The following is a 13,051-nucleotide window of genomic DNA, read 5'->3' as shown; positions in this document are numbered from 1 at the left end:
AAAAGAAAGGCTGAGTTAATTAATGTTGTCTGGTACCGTGAACACACATTGATTAGCATTATGAAGACAAGTGCTACAGTGTAACCTCATCATGACTCAGAACAACCTTTGTCTGAAAATTGCAACACAGTTGGCCATGTAAGTCATCGGATTAAACTTCCACCTGGAGGACATTTTGTGATTATGTCTCTGAATAAAAACCAACCACCGTTACCTGGAATATAGAAGGCCATTCTTAGAGTCAGAGAAGTCAGTATTTTTCTATATCTAGTGTATTATGTACTGTAGGGTTTTATGTGTATGTAAAAGGTCAACCATGTTAATTCTGTAACTTCATGTCATCTAAATTTCACAGATGTGACAAACACGCCCCAGACTGAGCGGTGGCCCGATTAGAAGAGTTTGGCTATCAGGGAATCACTGCCAAATGACAAGACAGTGAGTTGAAGAGCGAATGGCGTATGTTTATCCATCATCCATCATCTATCTATCCTCATGGGGCTGCTGGACCGAATCTAAGTTGACATACGGCAAAAGGCTGGGTACACACCAGATCACATGGCCAACTTATAGACACTAAAGGCCACATTATACTTCTCCGACTGCGTAATGCGTTATCCGACTGCGTAACCACGGAGACCCCTCGAGCCTTCATACTTCTGCGTCGTGGTGACGGATTCGCGCTGCAATTTCCCGACCCGATCAGTAGGGGTCGCTGCGCAAGGTTGTTGTGCTTTTGCCTACAGTGAGCAATGGCGTCCAAGAGAGAAAGACTGTTGTAGTTGAAACAGTGGCCAAACAGATACGTCATATTTACTCCTGCCGACAGCAGGAGGTATGTCATATATCGTTGGTCATTTGGAAAAGAAAAGAAACACCAGCTAATGTCACAGTAGCAATTTAATGCAACTGAGGCCCCAGTGCTGTTGTAAGTTTTACAGTACACTGAAGAATGCACCACTTGCCATCCATTTTTAAATCAAATCTGATACCATTCTTACTAAAAAATTAATATTTCCTAATCCCCTGACAGAATCAAGCAAAATCGTGAAGTCCTTAACACCGAAACCTTATTGATGCAGAGGAAATGAAGGATGGAGACACTGCAGCTTTTAGGGAGAAAATAATAATGACACAATAATAGTGGCCCTGTGAGGTCAGGGTACACCCCAACTCTTCTAAATATGAAGCCTGACATAGCTAATGGATAATAGTCATCTATTTGACTTTAAATAGGATAATAATGGAAATAGTCAAATCATAATCACTAGTTTTGTTGAAGCCATTTGCTCATAGACTTCAATACAAACAATTGACTCATGAGAACACAGATTGAATCTTCGGAGACAATTTTATGTACACGTGGAACATAAATTTGAAAGGTCCAGTGAGTAAGAATTAGTGGCACCTAATGGTGAGAGTGAAGAGTGCAACAAATGCAGGACCTCTCTTATCAGGGAATCTCAGTGGCCTATAAAGTCTGCCTCAGGTTTTATGTCCCTTATTTGCATCGTAAGTTCCTGCTTTAAAAAGCAAAGCACATGTCCAGCCAGGCTGGTGCCATCTGAGGCACAAGAGGGCGGTCTCTATCAAGACCCACGCCTTAAGTGAGAGGACAAAAACAATACAGTTTTAATTTAAAGGGGTTTTACTTATTCAAACATAATTATGGGCACCAGTGTGTGCGGCGCCAGTTTTTAACATTGTTTGGATAAGAAATGCAAGAGATATTAGAAGAAAATGCATCAGATATATCGCGAAATAAGATGCTTCCGAGCAGTGCGCTTTCATTTTTGGTGCAATTATCTGCATGATTTTTGACTGTGGGAGGAAGCCCGGAGAACCCGCAGAAAATCTGCACACAAGGAGAACATGCAAACTCCACACAGAAAGGCCCTCAGTCGGTTGGACAGGATTGTGAAGCCGTGTTTTATTGCTGCAAGACAACAAGTAGTTAGAAAAATGTCAAGGACAAATATGTCCTCTTCACCTGACTCTTTCAACTCCTGAGAAAATACAAGGCTCTTCACTTTGTCCACCAGCTGATCTCTGACCAGCTGCTCTTTGTCTAGGAAACGAGTTAGCTGTAATTAATAATAAGTATTATTGTTAAACCAAATCGTAATTTTTTCTTAAAATGTCAAATGTATTGCCTATTCCCTTATTTAACACTATTAATAATCTCAAACGTCTTTTTGGGGTCTTTTAAACAATTTGTCTCTGGGTTGTTTTTTAGATGTGTTTTGTAATGTTGCTATACTGCACTCATCGCTGTTCTCTGGATTCACTCTTTAAACATAGTCTCGCAATTAGCCTCATTGTTTTACAAAACCTAAATATACACTTCTCCCTAATCTGTGTCTTATTATCATTAATCATCACTCTTCTTTTAAACTGTCTGCAGTCTATCAGAACATGTGCTGTTGTCTCCTTCACGTGACATTGACTACAGTGGCCAGGTTGTTTCCACACTGCCACAATAAGGTCACTTACATAGGGAATAAACAGGGATTGGCTGCAGCTGATATAAACTGCTTCCAGTGGTGACTGTGTTAATAAACATGGATACAGAAAAATGATTTATATTAAATTCAGCTGCTTATAAAAAAGGGACAAGGACAGAAAAAAGATTCAATCACAGATTTGATTCTTTAGTCAAAGGAAACTCTACTCTACGCAAAAGATGGAGACAGAGACAGATGGAGCCTTTTTGTACATAATTGGCGTTAATTTAGTCTGTTATTATACATGTCGCAGCTTACGATGACAAATGAAATGAAGCAATACCAGCAAAAATTGTGTGGGGCAGTATAGAGTCAATAGTCCAATCAGTCAGGAAAATGACAAAGAAGAGTCAATATGGACATTCTGCCAGAGCCTGCTGGCGTATCCTTCCAGCCAGTAAAAGAAGAGTATGTGTGCTTTACATGAAACTGGCATCACCCAGTCACACGTCTTTCAAGCCCCACTGAAGGCTTTTCTGCCAAAGCAATTACTGTTTCCATTCAGCCGCAGTTCACGGTTGATAGTAAGCCCCCAACATCTAATTTTTGTTTTTTTTCCCTGGGTAATTGTCAAAATAATTTGTTTTTTATTCTTCCTTTCTTCTCAAGCGGCAAATATCTCATCATGAACACAACTACAGTCTGGACTGAGATGTTTCCAAGACAAAAAGACAATTGACAACATGAATTATAATATTTATCTCGTTCTGTTCCTTATCTACATCCACACTGCTTGTCAGAAATGCTTCAGCTGTGCTGCAGGTATACCTGCATGCTGTCCAAACTAACCCTGAGTTCTTTGAAAAGGCTGCTGCCTCCATTATAGCTTGAAAACTGCGAGGCTGTGTTGTAGTCTGGACAGAGAAAATGGAGACCTTTACAAAGGATGACGTGGTTACTCTCTTCCTAGGTCTTTTTTCAGCAACAACTCAACTTGACAGTTGTGAATGAGTAACTCCTTTCACAATTACTTCCAGTTGCAGGTTCAGGTGTGTGGAAGTGAAATGCTCATATGGATGGGGATTGTGTTTCTTTAGAAATGCTGTTTTCATATAAAAACGTAGCAGTTTGGATATAATCTTTCAGGTGTATATATATATATATATTAGGGCTGTCAAAAGATTAGAATTTTTAATCAGATTAATCACATGGTAGCTGTGGATTAATCACGATTAATCAAGATTAATAACCATTCGTAAATATGCCAGAAAAATGATAATTTTCTCCTTATATTGTTGTAGGAACGGAGCGATAAATAAAGTATGTGAAAATATAAATGCAAAGAACAATAAAATACTGTAAATAACTTGTAAAAACCTATACAAACTTAACTTAACAAAAATAAACATTACATTGTAAAGAACCCACATTATAAGACAATATAAATAAATAGAAAAAATAAAATACTGTAAATAACTTTGAAAAAACTTTTTAAAAAACTACACATTGCACTGTAAATAACTCACATTATAAACAAAATATAAAGTATAGAAGTTAAATAGTTTTCTTGGGGGAACTAAACCCACAGCAGGAGAAGCACTTCTTCTGCTAGTTAGCGTTAGCGTCAGCTAGCATTCTGACGCTAATGTTAGCTGCTGTCTGTGTCCCCGTTAGTTAGACAGTGACTGTTAATGTTATGATTATATCATTATCTGCGCCAGTAGCGCCACTTACAACTGTGTCTTTCTTTCTTTTTTCTTCATCCTCTCTTTTTTCTTCCTCTTCCAACTTCCTGATTGATAACTCCTCTTCATTTTCCTTCAGCTTCACACAGGTTAGCGTGAGGAGGCGTGGGGCCCCTTTAGGGAGGTTTCCTACTGAGATGTCATTGCAAATCAACCATTGTTGCTTAAGGGAGACGGGGATGCGGCTGCTCACTGATGCATGATTAAGGCTCCGAGTGTCGGGAGCCCCCCTATCGGCTCGGGGCCCCAAGCAGTTGCCCGCCGCCTTGCCTGTTCATAAACTGCACGTCTACTCGTAGCGCGATGAAAGTGAGAAAGTGCGTTAATGCGTTACTTTTGACAGCCCTAATATATATACATATACATATATATATATATTTTTAATGGCGAGTGAAGTACTGTTAGACGTGTCCCATCTCTCGCTTTCTGCTTACCTCTCCTCTAACACTAGGATTAGATTACATGTGTGCATCTCTGTCACAACATCAGAAGTGATACGCAATCCACTGCGGCTCCAGCTGTCCGGCCATGCAGCTGTGAGTGGAGCAGGTGGGTGATGGCGGATTGAACACACACAGTGGAACGGAGCCGTCATGCAACACAACACGCAGTGAAATCCCAGGGTAACAGTTCCTTCTGTTACCTCATTGCAGTTAATCCTGGCTTTGGTGTGAATGGCATTTACTTGTTACAGTCATTATCACTGTTTTTTCCTATTCATTGAACATGTTATTCAGTTCTATGCTGAAAAAAGCAACCCAAACAGCTGATGTCTTGCAGCCCATGGTGCTACACTCTTTCAGTGCTGTTGGGCTTATGTGTATACAAAATATGTTATGGAAATATAGAGGGCTCCGGATCGCCGGTGCAAATCCGGAGTCAGCACACAGACGTTCTGCAGTTTGTGGACATACACACATTGGCTTAAATTGAACCAATCAGACACAACGCAGACACACCGCAAGCGGTGGAAATCAGGGGTGAGACTCGTGTGAGACTTGTCGGGCTGCGTGTGAGACTGGTGTTAGCCTCGTGCGAGACACGTGTTAGCAGCATGAGACTGGTGTCAGCCACGTGTGAGCCAGAGAAAAGATCTGTTCATAATGATATTGATATTCTATCTGTATGACTACATGCAACTGACACATCTAACTGTAGTTTTAGAGTCTAGACCAGGGGTCACCAACCTTTTTGAGACAGAGAGCTACCTGAAGGCTAAAGAATAATATGGAGGGCTACCACATTAACATTATTTTTTTGTTTACCATTTAAATGATTAATATTATGCATTCAACTGCATACACATTAATTCCAGTGCTTACTCCTAACGATTACCAGTTTTTATAAACAATATCAAAGATATTTTACTGAGAGATCATACGGATACATGCACGTGAGGTGAAGTGAAGTGAGCCCGCGGGCACCGTATTGGCTGCCTGCGGGCTACCAGGTGCCCGCGGGCACCACGTTGGTGACCCCTGGTCTAGACTGAATCTGAATACATCCATCTGGGCTGTGCCAATCTCATATGACATAGGGATCGATAGGCGGGGTACACCCTGGACAGTTCACCAGTCCATCGCAGGGCGCACATAGAGATAAATAACCGTTCAACCTTTCACTCTCACATCTACGGTCAATTTAGGGTGAATTCCAATTCCTTGCTTAATCCTAATCTTAACCCTCAATCTCAAAAATGCGCGCTCCCTCTAGTGCAAGTGCTGTTCCGATTCTCAGAAAAATTAAGTTGAGGGGCAAGTTTAAGGGCTGTATCGCCCTCAATATTGAGATTTTCCGACACCACCCTTGGGAGCTAGGGCTACCCAGAATGCATTGCGTGTTTTCACATAAGGAAGATGGCGTCGAAAGCAGCGAAGCGAGTGCAATACAAATTAAGTATTTTCTTTGTTAATAGAGATATAAAAATGATGAAAACCATTGTATTATCATAGTTTAGGCCCATATTATGGATTACTGACGTCATTGTTGCGTAACATTTATTTTTATTTTACGATCTTTGTCAATAGTCGGCCGGTGCGCACACGCGATCGTTTGCTATGGTTTACCCTTCAATAAGCCATGGTGTGTGGTAACTGTCAGCTGAATATGTCCGTGGTTGTGGTATTCGTATGAGTATCAACTTATAACTAACTGACAACCTAATAACTTGACTGAAATAAAATAATAAATGAATAATCCTGACGTAAATGTGTTCTTCTTCTTCTTCTTTTTTGCAGTTGACAGACTGGACGCAGCTTTCGCGTTATTCTGCCCCCTACAGTCTGAAGACGTATCTGCATTTAAGGGGTGTCCCATTTCTAAGTGACAAAATAACCCTCAACACTTGGTTTTGAGGGCCAGTTAAGATTAAGGGTTGAGCTTGAGGGTTAAGATTGAGGGTTAAGATAGGAATTGGCCCTTAGAGTGTCCAATTTCCATGCAATGAAGCATTTACATGCACAATTTGACCAGTGCCATGTCAGATTTTGAAATTAAAAGTTCACAGGTGTCAACTACAACCAGATTTTTAATTTATACTTTTTTATTGACATTTATAGTGGAAGACACAGATGGTGAGTTTGTTTGTTGTGTGTGCATTTGACAATAAATACTTCATACTGGTGCCCATGCATGTGCCCTGCTTAACATCTATTTTCTGCTAAATGGGAACATCATTTAGAAAAATGTGTCATGTCATGTGCTATTGATAAACACCAGAAACGAGCAATGGATTTCACCAAGAAACAACAAATCAAAAAATTGATTAATAATTAAATTAATGATGAAATACCGTTCACATAAGAAACATGATTAAATTATAAACCAGAGTTTACAGAAGAGAAACTGTTTTACTGCCAGTTGAGACAGGGCCAAAATGACCTGTATCACAACAGCTATAGGACACTACCTCACATAACCCCAACAACAACCTGAACTAAGCCTTTAATATGGTCTCAGGGGGGAATCTGCATAATTGGGTCAAAGTTCACTGTTGATTTCAGATCCAAAGGGAGGAAATGTGACTAATGTTACTGCTGACAAAGACTAGAGGTTGACCAGAGGTTGACCAGAGGTTGGTCATCTGGACCATGGAGGCTTCACTCAGCACTAACCGGAGGAAACTGTGTGCAGCATATGTTCATAATGATTTACAGAACATTTGATTTTTGTTTTGTTTTTTGACGCCTGCAGGCCAGCATTTGGTTTCCTAAGAGCATGAATATGAGGGAATCTGACAACTGGATGATTAAAAAATGTGTTCTGCCAGCAATTATTTTCTGAAAGCAGTTTAACTTCATTTTGCAGAACAGCTTGTGTGATGTTTTTTTTAATGTGGTTTTATGGAGGAAAAACTCCTTGTTTCATTGAGAAACTCAGCAGAAGATAAGATAAACCACTTGAAAATAATCGACAAAAGCTTTCCTAAGAATGCCTAACACAATACTTCATCCAGACATAAGTAAAGCCTTGTTATGTAAATGACTATCTTCTTTCTCACGCTGCCTCCTGGAGTCTGACTTTTTTGGCACAAACATAAATTTACTGACAACTTGGCTAAAATTAAGAAGTAGTGTGACTGCTCTCCACAAACAATAAGGCAAGTGTGACATCTTAAGTTCTTACCCCTCTGAAGTTGCTGGTTGCTTGAAAGTAGATGAGGTAATTCTTGGTGGGGTCTAAAGGGCTGTTCCAGTAGCCGTTGTAGGTGTGGTTGTCGCCCACGGTGAAGGGCGTGGCCTCAGGCAAACTGCTGGGAGCCAACTCTGCTGTGTAATAATATGGAGCACCCTTGGCCTGGGCCTCGTTGTGGGAGTTAGGTGTCAGGAAGCAGTCAGAGGAGCCGAGCTCTCTCTTCCTCAGCTGACGGGACCCGTCCTCCTCCACCACCACAACCTGGTAGGCACTGCAGGAAGAAAAAGCATGTGGTTTAGTGGTAAAATATCTTACAATTATAACAAGAATAATTCAAACTAATAACTAGGGCTGTAAAGTCAAAGTCGACTGGTCGACAAATTATTATTATTATTATTTTTTTTTATGGTGAATTTCATTAGGAGGAAAGAACCACATGCTAATAGGGGTGTTTTACAGCACCCGTGCTTCACAGGTAACAGCCTGTCTTCAGAGAACACCCCCCTTGTTTTCCACAATTTTGGTTTAGTCCAGCCCAGTGGGTTGTTGTCGCTCCGTGGCTCAAGAGCGACAGACAGATTAGCGTTGCCATTAATTAGACGTGAATTTTGAGCTTTTCATGTTAGGCTACAGTCAGTCCTCCTGTCACATCCATGTCAAAGACATCATCAGTGTGGCAGCATTTTTCAAAAGTAGATGACGGTAAAAAAGTGGAATGCAAACTTTGCAAGCAACAGTGATTTTCACAGCTCTACTACAAACATGACATATCATTTAAAAACGCTAAGCTAAGGTTGCTCCGTCCGTTTTGAGTATGAACATATCAGAATTATTAGCATATTTCAATGTTTTAGTCTAATAATCGTTGATTGGTTTTATAACTGCAGGCGCACCTGCCAAACAGCGGCAGCATCCCGCAGTCTATTTTTGTCTCAGCCGTGAAGCTGCGCTGTACTGTTCAGCCTCGCTCTGTATTCCTCAACAGTTATTGTGCTGATATTACTAGTTATTTTCTGATATCACGGGCTATGATATTGCGCAGATGAACGTAATGCAAAACGCTGTCAGAGCCGTCAGACTCTGTTGAACTCCAGCCGACTCTGTTAAGCTTTTTCAGTGATAGTCGCCCTCAATTATTGAATATTAGGCTTTTAATCCAAGTCCACCTACAGTACTATATTCATGGGTTTTCACTCATTTGTCTGTATTAACAGATGCAGTTTACTCCATTTCTTTTATAAATTATTGTATTGATGTCACACAACTAAACAGTGATCCAATCATCACAGATGTAGCCAAATTGCACAGACTGTAGATTCATACAGCATACAAACATAGGTTGCATTGGTACAGTACCCAAAATAAAAGGAAAAATAGGGAGATAAAATGAAGATGAATAAATAATTACACAGTATTTAAAAAACAATATTATTATAATAATAATCAGTTACACATCTATGGCCTTTTAGTGAAGATGCTGTTTGGTCACCATTTCTGCTGAGGAAAGATTGCCAGATATCAGATGTTTTGTGGAAAACTGAACTGTAGTAATATTTTTCCAATATCTGGATATTAAGGCACACTGCCACATACAATGATAGTAGATCCTTACTTTGTTTTCCACTTCACACAGAGGGGAAAAATCTGACAGTTAATCCTGTTTAGAAAATGGGGGGTACACTGCAGTCTGCGGAATATTCTCTATTTGCTCTCTCTAATTCTATTATGAGTATGTGTATGTGTAATCACATATTATGTGGGAAAAAAGTACAGGTCATACTGTATGTAAACAGAATTTCCTGTTTAAATATTGGATCAAAACCTGTGATAATACGCTTTTTTCCCAATATATATTACAATACATGACAGAAAACAATAATAATACTGATTATCACAGTTGGAACAAGGCAATCATAGATGGCAGACTTCACCCCATTCACGCAACAAGCCTCTGTCGGCCTCTGTTGGTCATATTGGTAAGTGCGGAAACACAAACAGACAGACCGTCACATAGAGCCACTAAAAACAATACTTCTCTCGTACTCCGTGAGGTGAAGTAATTATGCAATTGCATTGTGATTGATATATTATAAATCTGATATCAGTTGTGATATCTGATATCAGTTGTACATAAGCTAGCATATATTAAGGAATTTTAAAGGGGACATATTATGCAAAATAAACTTCTTAATCATTTTAATACTTCTATTTATCATTGGAGACGCTATGAATAGGCAAAGTGTGAAAAAAGATGACTCAGTCATGTTTTTGTGGCTTGCCTTAAACATGTGATGTTGACTTTTGCACACAATCTGATGTCAGACTGATACATTCCTGTCCCTAAAAAACACCAGAGTGCAGGCAAGGGCAATTACGGAGCCCCCGAAGTTACATGAGAAAAAAAAAAAAATTAACACAATTTTTTGGAAACTCAAGATCTCAAATTTCAAAATCAAGACCTCGAGTTTCCAAAAATCCCAAAAATTTAAAAAACATTTTTTTTGAAAGAACTTTTTTTGTTCAGAATTTCTTGGAAATTCGAGATCTCGAGTTTCTTTTGACTGCCAGCTGCTCAAACATTTTTAATTGCACCATGTTCAGGGCTTCTTTGGTTCAGCACTGTGGACAGTGGTGAGAGTGTTTACAGTTTAACAGGATACATGTTACAACTGTACTAGTGTGTTTATCTGTTTGTGTGTTTACAGATACGTGTGTTGCAATAATCCCAACGTAATATATTTTCAACAAACGTAATAGCCACTGCCTACTACAAACGAAACACGCTTTCAACTTTTAAAATTGTAATTTTGTGATAATGCAATGAGTAACGGTCGTTGTGGTTGTTGTTTGTTTGCCTATACACACACTAATACTGACCTCGGCTGTAAATCCAGCTGCTGACTCTCCGCTCCGCTATCACAATGGACGACCCCCGCACGCACGCATGCAAGCAAGCAGCATTGTCATTCCTTTTCAGTTCACAAAATTATTTTGTGTTTAAACATAAACAGATGCATTTCTTTGCAAAAGCAAAATGCTTCTTGTTAATGAGGAGCAGCTCTCTCTCTATCATAAAATCAAAAAACATTCTTTTTTCAATTTTTTCAATTTTTTTTTTCTCATGTCATTTCAGGGGCTCCGTAGGCAATAGTATGCCCTTGCATAGGAAGTCTGCAAAGTGTTCTATTATTGGCTGCACAGTGCAGCACAGAGTTCTACACAAACTTCCAGCCTCAGAGGATTTACATTTTATATATGAAGGCAATGTGCTGGCTAGAGTCGGCAAATAATCGCTTCAAAACCGACCGTTCTGAACAGGGCTGTTTTGGCAGGTTGATTGAACTGCTGTGGTGCTTCATCCTTAAGGTATTTTGACCAAAGACACTGACATGTTCATTTGGACACCAGGGAACTAGGTTAACTTGTAATAATATGTCTCCTTTAACACATTCTGACAATGTTATGGTTGTTTTAACTATTTCTGAATATGCACTATTACAAACTCTTACAACATCTTACAATATTTAAATAATATTTAAATAAAATAAAATAAAATGTCTGCCTTTGAAAGTAAGTCTGTCTACCTACGATGGGACCTCATTTGTTACACACTGTTTCTTTTTACATGGCTGCGCTCTCCTCAAACCTTGGCTTGTGACTGCAACTGCAGTGTGGAGTTCATTACAGTATAGCAAAGCTGTCAGACATTATGCTGAGTCAGCAAGTTGTGACGTTTTAGCTGACATGGATCGATAATGGCCAACTCATTGTTTGCTTCAATTACAGCTCACAGTGGTCAGTCAATCCTCATGTGACCCTTCAAATATTTTATGACATTTTCATAGAAATCCTCTGTGCTATCAATTTTATTAAAACTACCTAATCTAGAGTTTGGCAGCAGTTATACATATCAGAGTGTGGAGAAGTGATTGGATGCTTGCGTTATACCTGACAGGAGCCCCTCTTCCCAGTGCAGGACGCAGCAGCACAGTGATAGTGTTCTCTGATTCACTCAGCGGCGAGGGGATGTCTTCATAGTCAAACACTGGGGCTAGGAACACAGTTTGAGAAAGGAGAAAAGCACATGAGGCAGTCAGTTCTACAAGACAAGTACAATATTTACCTTTTAACATTTCCTGGGAAGGATCAAATGTATTTTGTTTGAACTGCAGGGTTTAAAAAGATAAGATGCTGCACGTGCACTGGATATTTTAGTAATTTATTCAACCCTACATAAAAAGATACCCTGTGCTATCTTTGTTCATTACCAGCACACGTCCCCCGTGTACTGCAGCGTGAGCAGGCCTCCCACACACTGTCACTGACTGATGACGACTAGAAACGACAGCCAACTACAGAGAAAACAACAGGCCCTTATAATATAATTAGATTGTTCAACCTCAGAAAAGCTCTGGGGACAAAGAGGTTGAGTGTTTCCATCTCTGTTTACTACAGGGAGTGAATTAACTGGAGTGTGTAGTGAAGCAAATGACTATCCTGATAAAGCAGATGTGCTAAAAAAAAAAAAAAGGCACACAACACACAAATGTTTCTGCTTGTAGCAGTGGGCATTAATACTTGTTATAAAAATGAGCTTGTGTAACAGGCAGTAGCTGCAGTATTCATTATGCACAGCAGTGTTACGAAGGACCTTCGGTAGTGCATGTTAGATGGCTCAATCCAATATTTGAATTTGAGTAATAATCCCACATTACACTTTCATGCTTGCTACTAAACTCTGGCTTCCTGCTGGGCTTCTTTCTGTGATGGCACGGCCAGGAGAGAGCAATGCTGACATAAAGTGACAGGCGTGGTATGCCTTGGACAGGTCACAGGTCTATTGCAGGGCAAACGCATGCATTTACTCTTGCATTCACACCTAGATTCACTTCACTGTGTCCAGTTAACCCACATATTTTAACTAACAAGAGCATGCACACTCCACGCAGAAAGGCCCTTGGTTGCTTGGTTGATCCAAACTGGTGACCTTCTTGCTCACCGTTGCACTACTGTGAGGCTACAGTGGGGTTTGCCTTTGAAAAGATCTATTAGAGGTGGTACTCATCTATACAGCTTCATAATGCGTGATCCGTGCCGGCAGAGTGTATTTTGTAGGCACTGAGCCGCCTTGGCGAAGGTCTGCGCTCTCAGAGTGCTTTTCTAGGTAATAAATGATGTGTATATTCCTTTACAGAACATAAGAATGTGATGAATTGTTAGAAATAACTA

General features: G+C 39.9%; 1 protein-coding gene across 1 annotated transcript in view; it reads right to left on the bottom strand.

Annotated features, from left to right (window-relative positions):
* Positions 1 to 13,051, bottom strand: part of LOC310936319 (receptor-type tyrosine-protein phosphatase U-like) — a 311,175-nt gene that overhangs the window by 75,660 nt on the left and 222,464 nt on the right. Inside the window, exons 11-12 of the mRNA XM_083900361.1 lie at positions 11,771 to 11,873; positions 7,814 to 8,093 (exon numbers count right to left, since the gene is read on the bottom strand). Coding sequence (XP_083756487.1) covers positions 7,814 to 8,093; positions 11,771 to 11,873 — 383 coding nt within the window. The remainder of the gene's footprint in view (positions 1 to 7,813; positions 8,094 to 11,770; positions 11,874 to 13,051) is intronic.

The sequence above is a fragment of the Microchirus variegatus genome, assembly GCF_963457635.1.
Source record: "Microchirus variegatus genome assembly, chromosome: 13".
NCBI lineage: Eukaryota > Metazoa > Chordata > Actinopteri > Pleuronectiformes > Soleidae > Microchirus > Microchirus variegatus.
Note: the sequence above shows the minus strand (reverse complement) of the source record. Positions and strands in the feature narration are given on the sequence as shown.